Here is a 25,435-nt window from a genome sequence, read left to right on the forward strand (position 1 = left end):
GCATTTCTCAGAGGCTGAATCTGCACTCCCTGTGGATCCTGCTACTTAAGGTGGTCACTGTAGCTTGCCTCATGGACAGGCCAGCCCCAAGAGGTAGCCATCCAGCCTCTGATTAGAAACCTCTGTTAGACAAGTCCACCACCTTCCAAGGCAAACAGTTCTACTGTCAAGAAGCTTGCAATGTCAGAACACTTTTTCCTAATATGTAGTCTAAATCCTCTTTCCTGTAATTTGAACCCATAGGATCAGGTCCTACCTTCTGAAACAACAGAAATGAATTACTCCATTATCTATGTGACAGCTCTCAAATATGAGTATCATATGAAGATGACTAAAATTTTACCTCTTGAGCTTGTATGGAGGTTCTAGCAGGGGAGCGCAGCTATCGTATACCCTTGACCGAAGAACGGTACACTCCTTCTATCTGGGATGGTCGTCCTCTTCCACCGAGCGCGCAGCTTCGGGAGGGACGCACATGGAGCGGTGAGGGAGGAAGGGGACACCCGCCTAGCCAGCCAGATCAGCCGAATCAACCCTGGCGATCAATGGGGTGACAGATGTCGCAGCCAGATCGCCCTCACATCCTAAAATTTTACCTCTTAATTCTCTTTTCTCCATGCTAAACATACCCAATTAGCAAGGAGTTGTGCTGCCATAGATGTGATGGCTATGGGAAAAGGCAAGACTTTATGCAGAGCAATTAAGCAGTGCCTCCACTGCCAAACATGCTCCCATATTCAAACCTACCAATAAAACCAAAATACCTAGAGGTTTGCTTTACAGACCAAACAAAAGCTGAACTTCTCAGGATGCTGATAATTCTGCACCTTATACAAAATTCTGCAATTGTATTGTTCATGGCAAAGAATACAACATGGTATACTATATTAAACATGTCACACATCTTTGCACCAAGAAGCAGAAGGTAAGGACAAAGGTATGCATTACCTGCTATAATATGTTATAGAGTATGGACTATGTTTTAATGTCAGCCAAAGCAATTCAGTTTTCAGAGGATTCTGAAGAAGTCTGTAAAAAATAACTGATCTATCACAGGAGACGGAACAGAAAACACATGAAGAGGTTCCAGTTCATGAGGACAATGTATGAGGTCTGAACATCGGATTCAGCTACGTTCTGAATTGAATCAGGCTGAATTGGTTAATTTCTGCCCTGCCGCCATCAGGTTGAAGCAGCTACAAATCAAAACAGATAAAGTTGTCCCAAATCAATCTGTAGCAATTTGTGCTGATCTGTAGCTCAGAAAGTCAAGCATACCAGCTTCAAACTGCTGCAATTATTAATTACAACGCCCTATAAGGAATATGCCAAGGTGTGGAGAGGGGGAGAATGATCTCACACCACCCAACACTCTCCAATCACAGGACTTTGCCTAATAGGAGCTGCAGGGCTAGTCTAGAATGCTATCATTCTACCCAACACTCTCCAAGTTCTATCTTTCCAGAAGTGTATGGTGGAGTGAGATGGCGTTTGTTTTCTGTTCTTTCCCAATAAATCCCAGCTCCATCCTTAAAAACAAAAAAGTCTGTCTTAGTATCCCACCCCCTCCAAAATTTGGCTCTAGTTTTTAGGTAAGGTTTATTTACAGCTGTATTCAGTTTTCTGTGTCTATCTTTATTAGTACTTAGCCTTGTGTGTCTATTGTGAATACATAACACAGTCTAGTACTTTATTATTCTAGTAGTCAGCCGTACCCTTGAGTTTTTCTGATTGTTGTTGTTGTTGTACTTTCCAACTGCTAAGCAATTTAACAGCCTAGTTGTGGGGTAGCTCTTTGCTAAGAAATTATTATTATTTGGCCACCCACACCTTGTGGGCATATTAACCAAGCTTTTGACTTCAGTATCATCGTCACTATTATTATTTCCCATTACCAATCACAGTGAATATTATTAAATATTTCTATTCTCCACCCCCTCATTCACTCCTGCTGCTGGAAATCTACCCCACTACATGAGATGGTCTGTTCTGTGACTCCAATGAACATTAGTTTTCCCTCATTGCTAAATATCTACCTCTCAAATAACGTCTGTACTTGTATCATTTCACTATCGTTTATGCATATCTTTATCCTGATGCTGCTTGCCTGTGCCTAGTATTCAAACCTTTTATATTATAATTAAAAAACCCTCAAACATTTTCAAAATTTTGATGGAAGTCCCAGGGCAGACCCTGTTTTTTTTTAATCTCTTTTTGAAAAAAAGCTAATTTTAAAGCTATCTAGTCCTAGAACTACCCATCTGAACTTTGGCAGGGATTATCCTATCTGTAGGAGCTACCATGTCTCCAACATTCAGACACCTATGTGAATATATACATATATTTTTATATAGCCATTTGGTTTCATGACACTAGTCAAGAAGATTTCCAGATCGCAATCTGGATTCCAAACGGGGCTGGAACGGGACCAAATCAGGCCAGACTGGATTTACACCTCAGGGCCACAAATTGGATTGGGGGATCCATGACCAGCCCTGCAACCTATGCATGGTCAGAAGACTTCTCTTTTACAGAGATGCCCCCAATGTGGAAAATGGGGGAGCAATAGAGGAGGTAGAGGTGAGACCAGTGCATTCAGCTCCATTCTCTATCCATGTTACATTAATACATGGATTATATAATTAAACTGTATTAATTTGGAATTAATTGGTATTTGTATAAACTGTATAGTTGGGTTAATATTGGGAAACTAATAAAAATTATTTGGAAAAAAAGGATTACAGTGGTACCTCGGGTTACGTACGCTTCAGGTTACAGACTCTGCTAACCCAGAAATAGTACCTCGGGTTAAGAACTTTGCTTCAGGATGAGAACAGAAATCGTGCTCTGGCGGCGCAGCGGCAGAGGGAGGCCCCATTAGCTAAAGTGGTGCTTCAGCTTAAGAACAGTTTCAGGTTAAGAACGGACCTCCGGAACGAATTAAGTACTTAACCCGAGGTACCACTGTATAGACAAAAGAATACAGTGGTGCCCCGCAAGACGAATGCCTCGCAAGACGGAAAACTCGCTAGACAAAAGGGTTTTCCGTTTTTTGAGCTGCTTCGCAAGACGAATTTCCCTATGGGCTTGCTTCGCAAGACAAAAACGTCTTGCAAGTTTGTTTCCTTTTTCTTAACACCGTTAATACAGTTGCGACTTGACTTCGAGGAGCAACTCATAGAACGCAGTGTACATAGTAGCCTTTTTTGAGGTTTTTAAAGACTTTGGTGATTTTTGAAGCTTTTCCAAAACTTCTTTTGCAGCCATTTGGTAAGTTAAGCTTTTAAAACTTTTTTGGGGGGTTTTGGATTTTGGGTTGGGGTGTTTGGAATTCAAGGACTTGGTGTTGGGGAGGGGTTTGCAAGAATCTGGAAGCTTGTGGTTTTTTTCCTGATTTTTATGATTTTCTGTGACCATTGGGCCACTCTGCTGTTTTTTTAAAAAAAATCTGGATTTGAATTTCTGTGTGCTGGGTGGCTGGGGGAACAGTTGGGGAGGGGTTTGCAAGAATCTGGAAGCTTGTTTTTTTTTCTGCATTTTTACGATTTTCTGTGACCATTGGGCAACTCTACTGTTTTTTAAAAGAAATTCTGGGTTTGAATTTTGAAATGCTCTTTACAGTATGTGTGACTTTAAAGAGCACTTAATAAACTCTTGTTGTACCAAATTTGGCTTTGTTTGGACTTTTTTTGACCATAGGAATGCATTAATTGATTTTCAATTAACAATTCCTATGGGAAACCGTGCTTCGCAAGACGAAAAATTCACTAGACGAAAAAAATCGCGGAACGAATTAATTTCGTCTTGCGAGGCACCACTGTACTCAAATACTGTTATAGCCTGCAGCTCATCTACTAAATACCGTATTTTTCGCCCTATAGGACGCACTTTTCCCCCTCCAAAAATGAAGGGGAAATGTGTGTGCGTCCTATGGGGCGAATGCAGGCTTTCGCTGAAGCCTGGAGAGCGAGAGGCATCGGTGCGCACCGACCCCTCTCGCTCTCCAGGCTTCAGGAAGCTATCCGCAAGCCTTGCGAGCCTGGGGGAGTTCCCGCGGGCTCGCAAGGCTTGCGGGCAGCAGCCTGCAGCCCGGAGCACGGGGCGCCCTCCGGAGGAGGGCGCCCCGTGCTTCGGGAAGGTGTCCGCAAGCCTCCTGCGCCCGGCGGGAGGTCCCGCCGGGCGCGCGGTCCCGCCGGGCGCGCGAGGCTTGGGGCGGCAGCCTGTTCTTCGGGCTTCCCCCTCCCCCAGCCCCGCAAGCTCCCAGAGCGATGCCAAAGCTGCACGCAGCTTCGGCATGGCTCTGGGTCCCATTCTGGGGGAGGGGGAAGCTCGGGCTTCCCCCGCCCCAGCCCCACGCCTGGGGGGGGAATAAATTTTTTTTTCATTTAATCCCCCCCCCCCAATCTAGGTGCGTCCTATGGGCCGGTGCATCCTATAGGGCGAAAAATACAGTAGATAACACGTATTGTTTCATGATGCTTCTGCCCTTTAAAAACTTCAAAATAATGTTTCTAAATAACTCAGTAGTGTTAAGTTATAACAAGAGCTAAGGAAAGGGAGAAAGAAAAATTTAGAAGATGGAGAAGAAGCGGAAAGGCAGGGAATAGACAGGAAACCATGGTAGGAGGGGGAGGGAAGTATATGAAAGGATGTATTCTTATTATTTCTTTTTGAATATAATAGTTTACGTATTAATGCTGAATTGCAACAGAAAAGCAAATAAAAAATATTTACAGAAAAAAATGTTTTTAGATAGAAACATCTTCATATGTGTGTTACCTTTTTTTCTTAACATCAAAGAAGAATCTGTTAGGTTTGTTAATGCCCTTAGTTCTTGCATGTTAGAACATGGTCCAGAACCATAAAATGTTTCCTTTGGCTGACTAATAAGGCCAGCATTCTCTGCTGGTTAGTACACTTTTCTTTTTTTAAAAAAACACACACAAGAAAACAGACATTCTAGTGCTCAATACTGAAAACTTGGAATGATACAGTATCAGGAGAGCTCTTCATTAATTCAGCTGAAGCCTAACAGAATTTTATGTCTGCAGGGCCATCATACATTAATGACATATATGGGAAGCAGCATTTAAATTATTCAGCAACACTAGGAATGCAGATCCAGCAGTTTTTAGATTTCTCAACTGCTGTATAAAAAAACCCCTACCCTCTCTCGCTTGCTCATTCTCTCTCTCTCTCTCTCCCTCTCACACACACAATTCTGCAATCAATGAGTTGATGAAAACCAGAAGCACTCCTTTCAATTTGTTGCACACATAACAATGAACCCTTCTGTTTTTCTTGCAGATGTAGCCACTCTTTTACATGACCAGAGAAGCCTTCAAATTTATGTTCGCTAAATCTTCCAGGGCAATTCCAGCTATTATAAACATATAAACAAGTGGCTTCCTCTAAAAACACCAAAGAGACTAGAATCAGGCATAGAGCAAACAGAATCCATATGTCTGTGTTTACAGACTAACAACAACGGTGCCAGTGTGCAGAGCTGGCTTATTCTATTTGTTGTTTTAGTTGGCAGCTCTTGCTTGAGCACCCGTTGCCATGGCAACTCTGTGCACAACTCACAATGCACCCAAACGAACTCGGAGCTAAATTAACTTATTGCATGTCACCAATGAGAAATGACTGTTCAGAGGTAATTTTCTGTACTAATATGTAATAGAGTTAACTCTCTAAATTGAATTAAATTAATTAAATGCCACTCCCAGTAAATCAGATTCTATTACATCAATGTTAAAATAAATTAAATGTTTTATTAAAACCACTAATAATATTATGCTATTACTTCATTCATTCAAAATTCTGTACAGTTGATTTTAGACACATGCATGCTTTGCACTAACTTGAATGGTCTGCATTTGATACAGCTCTGCTTACAGCAAATTATGACAAGGAACAGGGCAAAGTTGGTTTCAATCAAATCATCCATGCTATAATACCACTGTTTTAAACATTTTTTTCAAGCTTAAGATGTGGACTCCATATTCTCTCTCTCTCTCTCTCTCTCTCTCTCTCTCACACACACACACACACACACACATTTTAGAGGGGCAGCTCAGAAAAGATCAAGAACATGTGAAGTAACAACATATAAAGCAAACTTTAAAAAGAGTTACAGAAAAATGTAACACCCTTAGAGGAGGGGGAATTTTAAAAAGGAAATAAAATTAATAAATTCAGAATTCCAATTTGTACAAAATGTTGGCTATCAAGTTACATATCATCATTCCATAAAAATACTTTGGAGTCACTGTGGACAAGGTTCAAAAAGTCATTGGCACATGTTAGGAATCATTAGGAAACACCAATGAGTACTGTGCAGAGTTACCACACAAGAACTGGAAAAGATACAGAGAAGAGGGGGAAACCCCACACAGCATGGCATCCTATCAATGAAGAGGGAAACCCTGCATATCAGAACGACTCTTTATGAACAATCTAAAAGAGGAATCTTCTGCAAACAGCAGAGGGAGCACACACTATTCTTATGCCTGTGTTGATCCTGCTGATACTGGTGTTACTCAGAGAGGGCGGGGGAGATGCAATGCTCATTTCATTAAAGGTACAGAAGAGTTAACATTTCAGTAAAGGAGAAATGTTTAACATCTTTGGCCCTTATTTTCTGCATTTCTTCAAAAACTTTAGGAAAGGAGGTGTGTCAAATGCTTCCATGTGGAAGGCTTTTTAAGAAGCTATGCCCTCTTCCAGGATGCTCCCTTTCCCCACCTTCCCCCCAATTGCTTGCAAGAGGCACTCAGCTGAATATGTTTAATATCCATTAAGCACTTTTTGAGTTCTTTAACCCCACTATTCAGGGAAATGCTGTGTTTAGATTTATGCACATTCATGAGACATCTGTTTAAAAACCTTTTTTTAAAAAATTGTGCATCTGATATGTACTGGATTATAAGAGACACATCCAACCTATCAACTGTGGGGATCATACCCTTGTATGAACACACTTCCCTTTAAAATATGAGCCTTTTTTGGTCATCTGTATACTGTAAAATACAGCTATTTACAAACATATGTACCCTTCACAACTGACATGGTGAATGTATATTAGTCCTCTGATAACTATTACCTACGTAGAGAACAATGGAGAGGAGGATGTCCTAATTATTAGAACGCACCTTTTAAAATATGTCTGTTATCATGGGGAATGTGACCACATATGAAACTGAACATACAGAAGGTCTCCAGATACAGAGACCTTGTATGCCTATGGTGCTCAGGATCATGGCCAATGTATTTTTGAAATATGAAATAAACACTCCTAAAAATGGCAACATGCTTAGAATAATCTTTCCTGTATATCACAATATACAGCAGTCTTCTTTCTTCAAATATTGCAACTATGGGATGCAGCTATCAGAAGTTGCCCTTCGCATATAGACAATAATCCCTGAGTACATAGATCTCAGCCTATCCCACTCTACCCCATGCCAAAATAAAAATGAATTTTCTAAAACCATTGTGATTTCTAAAATTTCAACTGTTTGGGCACATCACAGCTGGTGTGGCTTAATAAAGTGCACTAGGCAAAGCACATTAGAGCAGAAAAAGTCTTTTATTGCACAGTGAAGTATACACTGTGGGCGGATAAATAACCATAAAGCAGCAGGAAGCTTGATCACAACTACCTCAACTATTGTTGAGTAGTTGGGCTAAATTTATATTCTAGCCAGCACAGTGCTATTCTGTGAGATTGATTTTCCTGAATGACCTTTTGGCCCGACACAAAACTCGCAAGCTCTCTCAGCAAATCACTGACATTTAATGCTTCTTTTCCTTAGAAAAGCAAAGAAAGGCAGGCATAGTATTTTGCTTAATTCAATTCATCAAACAAAACAGAGGAAAGGTGGGGAAAGGCAAGGATGTCGTCTATACCAGGATCACCGGAGGATTTGTGAGAGCTGAGTTATTGAATCTACTATTCCTATTCCACCATTAGGGAATCGGGACTAAAGCTTTTAAGCTTTAAATATAACCAGAGGGGGAGGGCAAAAAGTGATTCCCACGTTTTTCAGACTGTGGTTTATCTGAATTTTAAACATTTTGCTAAACTATGATGAGGAATTTTGGAATGGTACCCAACTTGTCACCTCTCATTAGTGAAGATTTATAGCACATCCAGTGTACAGTGGTACCTCGGGTTAAGAACTTAATTCATTCTGGAGGTCCATTCTTAACCTGAAACTGTTCTTAACCTGAGGTACCACTTTAGCTAATGCGGCCTCCCGCTGCTGCTGTGCCGCCGCCGCACAATTTCTGTTCTCATCTTGAAGCAAAGTTCTTAACCCGAGGTACTATTTCTGGGTTAGCGGAGTCTGTAACCTGAAGTGTCCGTAACCTGAAGCATCTGTAACCTGAGGTACCACTGTATTCCTTCCTTAGTAACAAGAAAAAGAAAGATTCGTCTAAGGAGAAGAGGGAGCACTATAACAGAGTAGCTGTCTCTGTTTTTGTTTTTTTAGTGTGTTTTTTTGTTCCTCATATTACTTTGTAAGTGGCCTGTACACTGATGGTGTTCTAAAAATGAATAACAAACTACAATACTTGCAAAAGAGGAGCTCTTAAACATTCTCTGCAAAGACCATCAGGAAACCTAAGGGGCAGTGAACTCAACAGACTTTCCATGGATCCAACAAATCTAGAACTTTCTTTTATGAACTAATTAAAAGTTGCTTATCAGTAACTAGTTGTTCTTCGTGTGCTGTGAAATGGATACATGGGTTTTCAGATTCCACAGAGCAACTTAGAGAATGTTCTAGAGACAATGGTTAAGTATTCTTTCCTTCTATTTTGCACATGTCTAAAGAGGTGTAGTGAGTGCTGGCCTCTTTGCTTGCTTCATAACCACACTGAGAGTTTACAACCTAAAGCATGCATGAGGAACACGCTGCCTTCAAAATGTTGTTTGCATCCAACTTCCAGCAGACCCAGGCAACATGGCAGGGATAGTGGGAGTTTCAGTAAAATAGCATCTGGAGGGCCCCAAGTTCCTCACTCCTAATTTAAAGACACATCTGTAGTGTGGGTTGTATGACAACATTTGGATTATTGCTCTATGTAGTCATAAGAAACCTACTTTTGTTCTTCATAATAACTCTCCATGACACAAACTAGCATACCTGGAGAAAGTTGCTGATGTTGTCAGGCAAACAAGGCTATTGAGAATACTGGTATCAAAAGTAGTACTGGAGTGCACTCCCCTTTCTGGGATAATAACCCCTCTGGAAAAGTCAATGAATTTGGCCATGGCTGCTATGGAATGTCCTCTAACATCACATAGAAGAGATTGTCCCAACAACTCATGATAATGTGACAGTGAAAATGATCAAGCAGAAAAGTCATTTGTTGGATCTCCAGAGCAAAGAAAGAGGTTAACATATCTGTGGAAAGCAGCTACTCCTTTCAGTGACCAGAACAGATACCATAAACACCTCTGTGAATCCCTAACATATTCCATGTTTTGTGGTTTGGAATTTTAATACACTTTGGAAGCAAATCTTGGCTAAAAAGCAAGGCATAAATATGAATGAATGAATAAAATTAAAAAATGCATATGCTTTATATCTCATCAACTATATATCTGCATGACTAATCATGACAGAAAATGCAGACTGCAGTAATCAACACATGAATCCTAAGAATTGTAGCAGATAAAGATGACACATTTAGCTCCTTTGAACCTTTTCCATGTCTAGTTAGACACATGCAAGTTCCTTTCAAATGAACACTAAACATGTGCAGACAAACATCAAGGAATGGATCTCACCATCATGCTCTGTCTGCAAGCATCCCTGTGTCACTTGATTGGCCATTGTTGGAGACAGAGTGCTGAACTGAATATACTTTTAGTGTTATCCAGCAATGCTATGGTATTTGTGTAGAAAGTAAGTCTTTCTTGAAACAGCTCTCAGTTATGCACTGGAACAGTAACATCAAAAGCAGAAAATCTTTTCCAAAGAACCTTCTATTGCAAGACGGTACATATATTTATTTTGGATAGTTTGTACATTCTATGCCATGAATGAAAACATTTAGCCATATGAGGCCCCTGTGTAATATTTAATTGGCAGCATGCCACATACACCCACATACAGGAAGAACGTTTTTCTGCTTAACCAGTCACTCCTTCCTGAGACTACAGGAGACAATGTGGCTAAGCAAGCAGTAGTTGGTGTTATTTTACACCAAACTATACCTAACAGGATATGCGATTCCACTTTCTTTCAAAACACAGTATGAAAGTTAACTGTTTTCTGTTGTTGTTTTTCATTAGAGAGAGAAAAATACAGCAGGGGTCCCTGTTGAAAAAGATAAAAGTATTTTTGAGAAGAACCAAGAATCAATCAGAATTTTCTATCAGGTTGGGGGAAGAAAGGTATCCAAGCTAACTGGGATCTCTCAGGATGACTTCTGCTGCTGGCTCCATCATCTTCCTAAAAGTCCCATCAATTAAAGTAAACTGGGCAGGGCTGGAGAAAGATACAGAGACAGAGCCACTATCATGGTTATCAAGATGTAATTCCCTGAATGTCGTGTTCCTGAAACTTTGCCATCAAGGGACAACAGGTTTGCTGAAGTGAATGAAACAAAGCAGGAGGACTGAACATTGGAACTACTATTTGTTCCTGCTAAACAAACAGCTTACTGTTCCAGATGGAGAAAGAGAAAGATTTTGATGTTGATTATCCATTGGTCAATGGAGTCTAAGAAGTCACCCTGGTACAGATTTATCGTAACGCCTCACGTGATCAGCCTAAACATCTTCAGAAACTTTTTGATTCATTCCTGTTTAAGAATAGTATTTCTCCACCCACTTTCTTTGTAATGATGATGCAAAAAGATGCATGACAGTGACAGTGAGGGGCACTTTCCCAAATTACTTGACATGGAACAGTGGGAAAGAATCGTTCCATTGTCCTCCAAGTCTAAAAGGCTGCCAACCTCCACCATATTTTTGAGGCAAAATCAGGAAGAATGGGACTTTCAGACTTCAGACTGATTGCTACTTCTGATCTGAAGTCTTGACCTCACTCTGAAATGCTAACCTGAAGCAGGGCTGTGTATATTTCTATGTATTCTATGCAAGTGAAGAAGAAACATAGACTCTGGCATTGGGTACAGAATTATTCTTATCAGTGTTCATTTTTGTAGGGAGTATTTTTAGTCTCATGACTGCAAATGCATGCTTGAAAATGCCTGGTAAGATATGATGAAGCCTCAAAACCCAAAGGTGTGGTTAAATAAGATTTCTAGTGGGCAAGACTTCAGTATTACATGTAGGCTCAGGGGTAGGGGACGTTTTTCAGCCATATTCCGTCATGGAATCTTCCAGGTGTCACATATGCAAAACAAAAAAGAACATGTCTTAAAAACAACTACCTACACACTCCCTGAACCTTGGGGTTCCTTCCAATTCTATGAAATCGTGCAGCGGCGGTGCAGCAGCAGTGGGAGGCCCCATTAGCTAAAGTGGTACCTCAGGTTAAGAACGGTTTCAGGTTAAGAACGGACCTCCGGAACGAATTAAGTTCGTAACCAGAGGTACCACTGTATGCAAACTATAGTTAGCAGGAACCATGGTTTGCCCAATTCAGATATCATGGCAAACTATGGCTATTTCAAACCAGAGAAGGGAAGGAGGAGGAACTTGCTCATGATGCCTGAAGTAAGTGTATGTCTGCGAGCTTAAAACCAGTATCACAACAGTCTAAAGACTGCACACATAATGAAACAGTTCAATGCCTATATTCTGTATTGGAATGACAATTCTAAATAATTGCAAGCAATGAATATTTTATAAGGAATCAATTATTCAATTACCTTTGGTTTTTTGTTCAGCAGCCTGAAAAACAAAAAGAATAAAAGTTGTTAGTAGCAAGATTTTTACTGAAGACATCTGTGAAAAGCATCTTGCAATCAACCACACCATAGATAAAATATAACCAAATATGGCTTGTTTGACAGTTTAGAATACACAATTTTTTTAAGAATAGAGGAGGACAGAGCTGTTGCTTTTCCATAGCCTTTTACTGGCAGCAGAACACCTGAAGTATATTACAGTGCTTACTTTTTTTCTTCTTGGTGGAACAAGAAGAATGAAGTCTTACAGATGCAAGCAGTAGGGTGTTTAGGACCTCAACCAAACAATAGTAGAACTAGGCTTCAGCACAAAAGGGCAATCACTTCATAGCTATCTCTTCACAAAAACACTACTTCCTTGAGAGATCTCAACATTTAGGAGCACATATATGAAGAATGTGAGCTGTGACCAACCCTCGCTCTCTGGCACATGCATGTATACATTTTTGCAATAGTTTATGGAATAAAAAACATTTGTTTATGTCCATATAAAAATGTGTATTCTACTTGGGAAGCCACTATATTTCTAAGTTAAAATTTCTTACATCTTTTCCTCTAGAAGTTTGCTCATTTTAACTCATGATTCTGCTTTAAAGTGAAAGCAAAGATGGGCCCTCAGCAGCATAAGTCAACATACAGGTCTAGTTTGATAAAACAAATTGCTGCTTTACCACTTAAGAAATAAATGTACAGAACATATGCTACAAAGTTTATTTTGAATATATGTTATAATTTACAGATTACCTATGTATAGGCACTACTGAGACAGGCAGTATTAAGCTTTGAAATATGAGCATCACCCATAAGGATACATTATGAAATAAGGCACTTCAGTATATTTACAGAGAACTCTTGGCACTAATCACACAAGCAGTTAAATAATTACATGAACTGAGCAATGAAAATAGTTTAGAGTGTCAGTGAAAGAATTAGACTAAGTAAGGAAATATTTTTATATCGAAGATATACAAGGTAAAACAGGAGCGGGTGGTGCTGTGGTCTAAACCAGTGGTCTAAACCACTGAACCTCTTGGCCTTGCTGATCAGAAGGTCGGCGGTTCAAATCCACAGTACAATCTACAAGTACCTTAAATGACTATGTTTGCAAATAACCATTATTCTATTGAAAGAAATTGACTTGAAACTGCCTTAAATGCAATAAAATGGCTGTAAGTTGCTTGCAAATCAGAATCATGGAAAGAATTTTATGAGCAGTTTAAATATATTAAGTTTTGGGCGGAAAAAGTAGATACTAGAGGTGTTAAAGGTTAACATTTTTAATTCCCAGTCTCAAAAGAGCTACTTAAAATACATCCAAATGCTTGGACATACTCAGTGGGGATTCTGGCTCCCCCTTCTCTTTGAGCAAATAACTGCAGGGCCAGAATTCCAGGGCCAGGTATTTCAAAGAGCCTCCTGAGAGAAGTGTGTCTGGCCCCTTGCTCCCTGAGTTTAAGTGGGCGGTGAATTCGCTTTTATTTAAGCAGGCTTTTGTAGGTGTCTGATTTTATCATACATTCCGCTACTGATTTACATTGATGTTTTTTGTTGTAATTCATTACGATTTTAGGCTGTGTTTTTGTTTATGTGTATCACACTGATATATTTGAAATCTACCTGAACCCTCTGGTAAAAACAGTGGGGCAGAAACATGTTTATTATCACCATCACCCTCATCACTACAAGTTGCTCCCGAAAATTTCCTCCATTTGGTCTGTGGCATGGGGGCTACTGCTTTTTGAGAAGTTCAAGCCCAAATTCTGAACCTTCCCCAGGCATGTGGAACTAGCTGCACAGTTCTTTATATCCTGGCAACATGTGTTACTAAAATATTGTTCATAATTAAACTACAACTTATAAACTGAATTTGTATGAAAGAAAAATCCTTAATTATACATAATGGTCTATAGACCAAGTATTAACAAATGGGCTATTTTGATCTGGCTTCAAGCCCTGTTTCAGGATAGAAAAAGCCTTCGTCACTCTAATGGGGATTGGATAGAAGGAGTGAAAGCCTACTGGTTTTCCTGGACCTCTCAGCAGCCTTTGATAGCATCAACCATGGGTTTCTTTTGGAACAGTTTGTCTGGGTTAGGTTTAGGAGGCCTCTGGCCCCTCTTGGATAATAAATATGGGGATTTCTAATCCAATTATAGTAAAAGCATTTTCTTAGATGCACAGATGAATAGATCACATGGTATATTTCTGCCTGTTAGAAGAAATGTGACGAAAACCAAATATATGCATAAAATTTGGTAGCTTTTACAAATATTGGTCACGGACTATGGGACTATATATAAAAGCAAATCCAAATAATTAATCCAAGACACACTGGTGAAATCACCCTAAAATACTAAAATTACATCATTAAAGAGACATTCAAACAAACCTTTTTCTGAGCACCTTCCTTCTTTTTCTTTTCTTCCTGCTTTTTCTTTTTCTTTTCTTCCATCAAATGTTCCTCTTCTTGTGTTTGTTCTTTCTCCCTGTTTAAAATGGGAGAATGGTAACTGTTTTAGAGAGGGTTGTTTTACACAAAAGCTGTAAATAAGGGGTGTGCGGGGAGTGGAATACAGTACCTACAACTTATTAAGTGAACACTTGAGAAACATTTAAAGATATACACCTGAAACTCTTTTTTAAAAGTTTCACTAGATTGGTAAGAAACCTGATGCAAAAACCCATAAAAACCTAACCCCAATAAATAACAGAAAAATAGTATTAATAAGAGGGATTAATAAATGACAAATTAGCAAAAATTGCAGCTAAAAACCAGTAACTACATCTTTAGTGGGGATGTAGGTACAAATTTCACTAAAAATGCAAAAGGACTAACATTTCATTACAATTGGAATAAGTAGCTGATGGAACAAAGGTAGTGGTGGTGAGGAGATGGATTATAATTTTATTCTGAAGAATAAATCTATACTTTTTTACATTTTAAAAATCACTTAAGCTCCATTTGTTTTCTGTACTGTATTTCAACTTAAAATATTAGAGTTATGAGTAATTGAACATAAAAAGGCCAAGGTTCAGTCACACTGTCTCTCCAGAGAGGGTTCAAAAATTACACATAGGCAACCCAATCCACTCTACAATTTAATTTCAGGCCAAGAATTTTGGTTTTACTGGGCTGCAGATCAAGCTAAATGTGTTAAGTATGCTAAAAACTCACACATCTTCGGCACCATCAAGCTGTTTTTCAATAGGTACGGTTACAGCTTATTTCCCAACACTTTTCCAGCTGGTAACAATAGCAATCTCTCTCATGGGCACTGTGCTACAGTTTGTAAATTGGCAAATTTGAGAAAATAGGTAGGAAGTCTGTCACTCTTCTGTCATTTTTACCCAGTGTCAGATATCCAGCATACAAAATCCTGACCCATTGTGATAGCAGATGAAGCTTTTGACCCTACACCATAGTTCTGTACAAGCAAGATCAATGAACTGTGAATTATGTTGTTACGCAGCCAGCAACTACGAACTCTGCTAAAAATAAGCCTCTCTCAAAGCAGAAATTTGTTCAAGAGTTAATTATCTGTCTTTTTTCAAGTATAACCTCAGTGTGAAGCTTTTTAAAGGGAGTATTTGGACAGTACAAAGGGAGTACTGAACAGTATATTCATGCAGAAATTTGAAAATATTACACACAGAGAGAGAGAGAGTAAGTGGCCAAATTTGAAGCTAAACATTTTTTTAAAAAATATTTATTAGTAACTCACTGAGGAACATGGGGACACACTCCTGTTTAGGATACAAAGGGATGATCAGGCGCTCAAAGATCAGGTAAGGAGAACCTGTGGCGCTCAAAGATATTATTGATGGACTACAACTTCCACCACCCCTGACCATGCTGGCTGGCATTGATGGGAGAAGTCCAATAACATCTGGAGGACCACAGGTTTCCCATCCATCTTAGATGGCAAAATGCAGTCTTTTTTACTACCTTTAACACTGCAATCAAGAGGTTTGGGAACTACAGCTCCCAGAGTACCTTTAACCTTGCCTTTTGTGTTTTGGGAATATTTTAACTCAAACTGTAACTGTGACAAAAGTTGTGGAGGAACAAAAGCAAAGAAATAGATAGAAGGTTGACAGCCTGCAATGTAGGGGGGCTGCAGTTTGCTATGCCAGGAAAAGAGCCAGTGTTTGTGTGTATGTTTGTTTACAATCATGGCTAAAATCATAGACTTGGATCACAGAGTAACTCTGTGTACAGTTCTAGTTACCTCACCTCAAAAAAGGATATTGCAGAACTGGAAAAAGGTTCAGAAAAAGGCAACCAAAATGATCAAGGGGTTAGAGGAACTCCCCTATCAGGGAAGATTACATTTGAGGCTTTTTAGTTTAGAAAAAGAAGCAAGTAAGGCAAAGAAGACAGAGGTGTATAAAGGTATTCATGGTGTATAGGAAGGATACCTTTAAAGGGGGATTAGACAAATTCATAGGGGATATACATGACAGTGGCTACTAGCCACAATGGCTGTGTTCTATCTCCACTGTTGGAGATATATTCAGAATCAGACTCACTTGCTGGGAATCACTAGTGTGGAGAGTGCTACTGCACACAGGTCCTGTTTGTGGGTTTCCCATAGGCCAGCGGACCATGAGGGTTGCTTAATCGGCCCATGAGCCACCCCCGAACCGAGCTGCCCGCTTGGCAAGTCCCCGCGCGCTGCGCTAAACCATGTAATAAAAACGCTGTCTAAAGTCTGTAGCATACACATAACTTGTCAATATGGATGCTCACACAAAATAAGGAAAGGCAAATGTCACTGCTGGTGTGTGGCAAAGCTTTTAAACCAGTGGTGGCCAAACTTGGCCCTCTAGCTGTTTTTGAACTACAATTCCCATCATTCCTAGCTAACAGGACCAGTGGTCAGGGAGGATAGGAATTGTAGTCCCAAAACAGCTGGAGGGCCCAGTTTGGCCACCACTGTTTTAAACATTGTGGGTTTACTGAAGTGATCCTAATAGCGCAAGGATTTTTGTCTTGGACCCCTCCCCCCAAATCTATTCCAGGGTTTTTTCCAATCCTCTAGAGAGGATGGGAGGGAGGACAGGAAAACTCTTTAGGTTTTTAAAGACATGATTTCACTGTAACTTATCACCACTCAAATATACACCTCTACTTCATACCTATCTACACAGAAAAAGGCTATCAGGGAAAAAAAGACACCGATTTCTTCCTCTGCTATATTGGCTGCAGGCTCACATGTCTGCAAGTACCATACAGGAAGGGGTGCTTTTTCCCATCTCTCACAAATTAGAAGATTCACTTTTGCCACATACAGTAATACCTTGGGTTAAATACGCTTCGAGTTGAGCGCGTTCGAGTTGCACTCCGCGGCAACCCGGAAGTAACGGAGCGCGTTACTTCCGGGTTTCACCGCTTGCACATGCGCAGACGCTCAAAACGACGTCACGTGCATGCGCAGAAGCGGCAAAAAGCAACACGCGCATGCGCAGATGTGCCATCGCTAGATACGTTTACCTCTAGAAGCGAACGGGGCTCCAGAACGGATCCCATTCGTATCTAGAGGTACCACTGTACTAACTGCATCTCATGAAGGAGAGGTACACTAGAAATACTGCCCCAACCACCCCAAATAGTTGATCTCAACCAACACACAACTGTTATCCTTTAGTCTAATGCTTACACTTTATTTTATTGAAAGGAATCTGTTGTATACTTCTGTTTCATGAGGGATGATCAATTGATGACCCATGGGCAAAAGCCGTGAAACTCCCCGCCCCCAAAAGATGAACTTAACAAAGTGCTGAAAAAATAGTACAGTTTATTTACAAAACATGAATGCTTAATTTTGACCCCACAGAATACTGTGGATCTACCCAATAACTACCAGCTTCATAGCCTGTTTAAAATTTAAAATTTGGGTACCTGTCTTCAACTAAATAATCCTTGAATGTATATACTGTATAGACAAACACAGAAACTGTGTCCTTCTCGCACTGTAGTGAGACTGTTACAGTGTAAAAGGCCCTTGGAACAAAGTTCCAGCTACAATGGTAGTTGAAGACAACCTAAAAAGAAAATCTAGTAACTGGCTCATGATAAATTGTTCCATAAGCAGGCGTTAAGGAGGTTTCTCCAAGGGTGTTAAAGCAAGACTCCTTTCTGTTCCAAATCCAGATAGATGCAGAAAGGCTGCACTTTAAAGCATCCATAAAGGGAAAAGAAGGGAAAGAGCCATTGATTTGTGGATTGTAGTCCTATATCCTGCTTTCACTATAACTCTCGTGCAAAATGCTTCTGCCAGATAATAAAGAAAAGACTGGGATTCATAATTAAAATGTGAGGTTGCATGGCAGTTTTGATGTTGGGTGTTTCAAAAGGTGAAGTGTATTACACCTATGCAGCCAGCTCAGCTGACAACTTTGAAAGTGTGAGAGAATTCCAAGCAAGACCTGATCAAAGGAAGGCCTACAAACACATTAGCCTTTTCTAAGTTTGTTTTTTTTTTAAAGAAATGATTCTTCACTACTACAAACACCAGCCAAAGATATTAAAACCTTTGCTAAAATTGTCGTTGGTATTTCTGCTCTCCAGATGAGTACTGAAACAGCGTTTAAAAGGCTGAAACTCATGTTCTCCATCAGTTGTTAAAAGTTACTGGTTCAAATATCACACAAGGAGAAAATCAAAGAACTGTATGTCTTAAGTGTTTCTTCAAATTCTTCTTTCAACTGCAGCCCAATAATGTTGGTCTGGATGCCTCTCCAGATAGCCCCCCCCTCCAACTTTAGGAGACTTGATTACTTGAGTGGATTTTATCTTATTGTAATATTAGATTTGTGTCTGTGATTGTATATCTGCTTGTGCAGTCCTCCATAACTGAAGTGAACATGCTGCTAGGGGACAATTTCAGAAATACCAGTAAGCCAACAACTTCACTGGTAAAATATGTATGCTCTAGAAGGTAAATGATCCCCAAACCCCTAAACTAGTGGTTCCCAATAGGGAGTCTGCATAACCCACCCAGGGGGTCCGGGGCACAAGTCACATAACGAACGCTACCACTGAGATAACATTTTCAAAAGTAGGGGGTCCATGGCTTGGCTTCTGAAAGACAGGGGGTCCGCAGTACTTAGCAAAATGGGAACCACTGCCCTAAATCTATTCAGCTCCTTGCCCTGCACAGGTCACAACCCAAATAAATCTCCCACCCTCCAGTGCACATCTCCTTCACCAGATGCTCCTTTTCCCCACTAACCACTTCTGGAAGGAAAAAGAGGAAATGATGGGAAGATGGATTCGAAAACAGGATTTATCATCTCCCTCCATCCCAGTTCTTCACTTCTGTTGCATTCCAGTGAGAGAACTAGTTTTTAAATATGACATGAAGATGGCTAAGCACGAAACTAGGTGTAGTTGGGAAGCCATCCATATATTTTGGCCCCTTTACATTTTGAGTGTGGGTGGGTGATGTTCTGTTCTTTACATTAAAAAAAAAACCAGTGTGGAAGGGCAGCAACAAAAAAAGCTGACTGAAATAAAATATTTACAGTGGTGCCCCGCAAGACGAATGCCTCGCAAGACGAAAAACTCGCTACACAAAAGGGTTTTGCGTTTTTTGAGCTGCTTCGCAAGACGAATTTCCCTATGGGCTTGCTTCGCAAGACGAAAACGTCTTGCAAGTTTGTTTCCTTTTTCTTAACACCGTTAATACAGTTGCGACTTGACTTCAAGGAGCAACTCATAGAACGCGGTGTGGTAGCCTTTTTTGAGGTTTTTGAAGACTTTGGTGATTTTTGAAGCTTTTCCAAAACTTCTTTTGCAGCCATTTGGTAAGTTAAACTTTTAAAACTTTTTTGGGGGGTTTTGGATTTTGGGTTGGGGTGTTTGGAATTCAAGGACTTGGTGTTGGGGAGGGGTTTGCAAGAATCTGGAAGCTTGTGTGGTTTTTTTCTGAATTTTTATGATTTTCTGTGACCATTGGGCCACTCTGCTGTTTTTTAAAAAAAATTCTGGATTTGAATTTCTGTGTGGTGGGTGGCTGGGGGAACAGTTGAGGAGGGGTTTGCAAGAATCTGGAAGCTTGTGTGGTTTTTTTCTGAATTTTTATGATTTTCTGTGACCATTGGGCCACTCTGCTGTTTTTTTAAAAAAAATCTGGATTTGAATTTCTGTGTGGTGGGTGGCTGGGGGAACAGTTGAGGAGGGGGTTCTTCAGCAAGAAGCAAAGAGTGGAAGAGGAACCTTCTTCGAGTTGTCCCCCAGAGTCTTAGAAAATGTACTGTACACTTTGTTGATTTTTAAATGTTTTTCTGTCATGTTTAGAAACTTAATTTATTGTTCCTTCAATTTTTGAAATGCTCTTTACAGTATGTGTGACTTTAAAGAGCACTTAATAAACTCTTGTTGTACCAAATTTGGCTTTGTTTGGACTTTTTTTGACCATAGGAACGCATTAATTGAATTTCAATGCATTCCTATGGGATTTCGTGCTTCGCAAGACAAAAAATTCGCTAGATGAAAAAACTCACGGAACGAATTAATTTCGTCTTGCGAGGCACCACTGTATATAAAGTTTACCACTGACCATAAAATCATGCTCAGTTGCCATATTATGAAAGGCCTGGGTTTGGTGAGTAAAGTGTCAATATTCATGTGTGTAAAAAAGGCTCCTTAACTCAATGTATGGTATATGGTAGAGGCTTGGATGTGGTTTAGAGAGTAACTGTTGGGCTAGGATGCTTATCTACAGGTTATTTAATATTAACTCATAGCAAAACTTAGCATTTACAATTTTAAAAAATGATTTTTTAACCCACTCTGCTTTGCTCCAGTTCAGCTTTCTCTGAGACCTACCCTGATAACCAGAAGCAAGACTGACTAGGAGAAAAAGTACTCCAAGCAATGGAGTACAGCAAGATGGCAGGGAAGTAGCCTTTCCCGTTCATGTAAAAAGATATGCTTCCCTTCCCTTATATTTGAATGGAGGAAAATGTGACAGTTATGCAATGGGTAGGAGAGATAGGGAATTTTCCAGCTGCTAGAGCTAGAGAGGTACACCTGGCTCTTTTGTTGCCCACAATTAGATTTCAGCAGGTATTTGTAGTTCTGGCTCTTGGAGGTTTTTTTAATTGATTGTGTTAAAATCATTTCTGCAGTTTTAATGTATTTTATCTGACTGTGTTGTATTTTAGAAATAAACCACCAAGTTATCCATTCATGTCTAAGTTTGGCTCTAAATAAAAATCAATTTGAATGGTGAGTGGCTTGAAGGTAATGCTCCAGTCCTTTCCATACCTTATTCCCCTACTTTCCCTGCCCCATTTACCACTTCTCGTCCCCGGATGCTACTCCCTAGGCAAGATCACAGGGCAAGATGTGAAAAACCCTCCCCTGTCTTCTGTTCCTCCAAACAGCATCCAATCCCTGACAAGGTAAGAAACATTCACTGCTTGATTTCATGGCCTTTGGGGATGTGAAGGTCCCACAGGGATACATCTTGGCCCTCATGAAATTCAGCATGTACATGAAAGCCCTGCAAAAGGTTGTTCAGTCATTTGGAATGTGGTATCATCAATATGATGATACCCATCAATCTCTCCCCTCCTTTCCATTGCATTTCAAGGAGGCTGCAGAGTGCCTCAACTGCTAGCTGTGGAAGGAAGATCACTTATTTCCTCCAGGTGCCCTGCAGTGGTAGATGACCCACCTCAACACTGTCCCAATATGTGAAGCAACTTTCATGTCCTCACAGAAACAAACAACAGAGAGACACTTACGCTGAAGAAAGCAGAAGCTCACAGTCAAGGACATCACTGCAACAGAGGCTAACCTTGATTATAATGACAGGTTTCTAGAAGTGGAAAGCAGGTTTTTCACCCTCACAGCTCTGTATTACACTGCAGCCCTTTAACCCACAGGAACTGAAGGAGAGCTCAATGAGAACAAAGCCTACTTGCACAACTTCTGCTGCAGGTTCAGTTTGTTTGTTAGGCTTAGAGATGGGAAGGCACAGAAAAAATCACAGGAAGATTTGAAGTGAAACTTCTCCCACCATTTTTTCCAAATTTGTCCCCACTGGGGGAAAATTGGGGGAGGGGGATTGGATTATGGAATATTTTCTTTTCAAATGATGAACAGCATGTTTAAGACAAGGTGTAACAGGAAGCCTTTTTGTCAGACTGTATTATAAGATCCAGTATAGGATCATTACAATTCATGTACACTGGAGACAAGCAAATCCTGAGTTGTACAATGAGAGTACAACTCTGTGTTTTGTAGTAAACTACAAAACAAGCTGCACACTTAGGGCTTGACGTTGGAAAGTGACTTTCAAATGTTGCAGAATACAGAGTTAGATCTGAATGGATCCTGAGTACAGATGGATCCTGAATATCCACATAAGGATCAGATCATCCAGTTACACCCACTTCTTGCCCCTTTTAAAAAAATCATTCTGCATGAATTCTTACAGCCTTTCTAAGACTTGCTAAAGTACTCTAGCCTGTTGTTGGAAGATTGTCACCCACTGACTTAAATTCATATTTTGCAGATACTGTAAAGATATCTAGATATAATTCATAGAATAATAGAATCACAGAATTGTAGAGTTGGAAGGTACCATGAGGGTCATCCAGTCCACCCCTGCAATGCAGGAATCTTTTGCTTAATGTTCCTCACACTGTTTTGTTATTCTGACCTGCGATTTCTTGCTTATTTTGTTAGATACAAAGCATTTAATCACAGCTTTGCTTTTCATCCTTAGGTTCATCATCTCTGAACATGCACTAGGTAATGGACCCAGCATGTCCTTTTTTCCATTACACATACTCCTAAAACCTTACTTAAATATAGCTACTGTATTCCACATGAATCTGGAAACAACTATTTTTCCTTTCAAAATATTAATGCATAAAGTTGTAATTCAAAAGGGCTGGACTGTACGATTGAGTGAATTCTTGCTATTTTGTACTTATTAGCAGAATTTATTAACCTGCCTTCTCAAGAGCAACAAGTCAGGTAACAACAAACAAACAAAATACAAAACTGCAATCCATAAAAGCAATTTATTCAGAAGATAAAAATAAAATCAAGTAATTTAGGTGGCATTAAAAACTCAAGACAACAGGCCTTTGCTTGACAAAGCATGACATAAACATGTCTTAGGACGGAAGTCTACAACCAGGGTATCGTTACTGAGAAGGCCTTCTCACCAGTAGCCATGTACTGTATGTCACTTCAGAAGATAGGGCACACAGAGGACTTCTCACAAAGATCTAAATTGAAAGGAAGGCTCACGCAAATTTTAACTTATTAGGGAAATGCCTCAGTTTTAGCTGTAGTTGAGTGTATTTGGAAAGGAAGGTTCAGACTAAACATTAAGAAGAACATTCTGGCAGTAAAAGCTGTTTAATAGTGGAAAGGGCTCCCCCAGGAAGTGGTAGACTCTTCTTCCTTAGAGGTTTTTAAGCAGAGGCTAGATGGCCATCTGTCATGTATGCTTTAGTTGACATTCTTGCATTGCAGGGGTTTCGACTAGATGACCCTCAGGTTCCCTTCCAACTCTTCAATTCTATGATTCTAGGAATATTTCACTAGAGATGACCAAATACTAAAATTATAGGATCTGATCTACTGTCTCCAATGTTAGTTTCTCTACACATATTCATTTGTTTATTTAAAGCAGTACTTAACTAGCTCCAAAACATTACTAAATTAGAATCTCTCAAAGCTAATCAGAGAACCACAAACATTTTCCTCTTGATTAAAAATACAATGTGATTTGAATACCACCAAATTAATGTATTAGTGATAAGTATAAGAGGCATAAGTGTAATTCACAATGAAACACTATTTTTTCTAAATACATGTTTCTGAGTTTAATAGCTCAATCCTATTCATGAAGTTTACTTTTAATTCTAAGGTATTCAATGGGAAGTACTCCCAGGTACATTTGTATAAGCAGCTCAAATTAAGTCAGAAAAGGATACTTTTGTTTTTTAAAAAATAGAGTTCAGTTTTCAGAACTGTTTTACATAATGACATTTCTAAATACATGCACTTAAATAAGCTTAAAATAATAGAACTGACTATCCAAGTGGTCTATCAAACAGTAGCTTCTGCTGACACATCCCATGTGTAATCATCTAGCAGTGAAATGAAAGGATAATATTTAAGGTTCTTCAGTGTTCATGAAGTTATTTTTAGAACTGTGATTACAATGGCATTGATAAAACCCTAGTATATGTTACACATTCCTCCTCTGTTTGTTTATTTTGAAACACAGAAACGAAGCATTGGCTGAAAGATGAAAGACCACTGAACATGGAGATTTCCTTCCTGTTTGCCACTGTTGTGTCAAATGTGCCTTGAAACTGTGAACAAAAGCTTTACCATGCTACCAAATTTAGAATGGTGTTTAAACTGCTATAATCTACTGGCATACAGACATGGAAGTTGTGTACATGCAAGGGCTTCAGTAATCATTTCAATGGCAAGAGCACTGGCTACAAGCAGAAAGTTGCCTCCTCCACTATAACAAATGAGCAAGGCAGAATACATGACAGCAACATCACAGTACACCTGTGAAGGTCTGAATCAGAGAGGATAGAGCACTGTATCTATAAATTGGATAATTAAATGTCACTACATTGATTATGAGACACCACACTGAGATGTCTACACTAAAGCAGGGGTGGGGAGTCTGTGGCCCTCCAGATGCTATTGGACTCCAACTCCCATCATCCCTGACCTTTGGCCATTCTGGCAAGGGGTGATGGAAGTTGGCAGTCCAGTATCATCAGAGAAAAAAGCACAGGTTCCACAGCCTTGAACTAACCTATCCCTCCCTATAGGAAGAAGTTCTAAAAATAATAAACAAAAATATATTGGCTAAAATTGAACTCATATATATTCCTGTGTCTTCACCCAATCTTTCACTACTTTGTCAATTCCTCCCAAAGATGTACATACACAATCAGAAGAAGTACCAATCAAACCCCACCACCAGGTCTCTTGTATCCCATCTACTCCTGCTTCTTCGTCTTACTACTATAACCATCACATCACACATTCAACTCTTATCCAATCCTTTGCCCAGCCTCTCCAGCAACAAAGCTTAGTAAGTCAACTATTTGACATCACCCTCCAACATGAGAGAGGGAAGAAAAATGAGTGTGTGCGCACTATCCCACACTTTGCCCAATAGGCCACTGATTCCATAATCCCCTTTCTGCTATTGGCTTTGGGAATCCTGGCCTCTTGTCAGCATTTCCATCTACATACCACTCTAGAAATTTCCTTCATCACTCCTAACTATACGCTATCCTCTTTGGGATCCAGTGAGCAAGACATATTGTTAATACATAGTGAAAGACATACTATATTTGCACTACCAGAAGAAAACTGGGCATGAATGTTCATAGCTGATGTCTACCCTAACATCTGGTCATACCTACTGAGAATCAAGAAACAAAGCAGTAGTTCAAAGCAATCAGCTGCTGTAAACTTAAGCTTTCTCAGGGAATTTTCTTTTTGTTTCAGCGTATTCTGCCAAAAGATGGA

General features: G+C 39.8%; 1 protein-coding gene across 8 annotated transcripts in view; it reads right to left on the reverse strand.

Annotated features, from left to right (window-relative positions):
- Nucleotides 1–25,435, reverse strand: part of TNRC6C (trinucleotide repeat containing adaptor 6C) — a 394,661-nt gene that overhangs the window by 77,064 nt on the left and 292,162 nt on the right. For all 8 annotated transcript variants that reach the window (XM_080993552.1, XM_080993550.1, XM_080993549.1 and 5 more), the window contains 2 exons: nucleotides 14,285–14,381; nucleotides 11,857–11,878 (listed from right to left, as the gene is read on the reverse strand). In XM_080993552.1, the coding sequence (XP_080849678.1) occupies nucleotides 11,857–11,878; nucleotides 14,285–14,381 (119 nt within the window). The remainder of the gene's footprint in view (nucleotides 1–11,856; nucleotides 11,879–14,284; nucleotides 14,382–25,435) is intronic.

This window comes from Podarcis pityusensis (genome assembly GCF_964106645.2).
Source record: "Podarcis pityusensis genome assembly, chromosome: 2".
NCBI classification, from domain to species: domain Eukaryota; kingdom Metazoa; phylum Chordata; class Lepidosauria; order Squamata; family Lacertidae; genus Podarcis; species Podarcis pityusensis.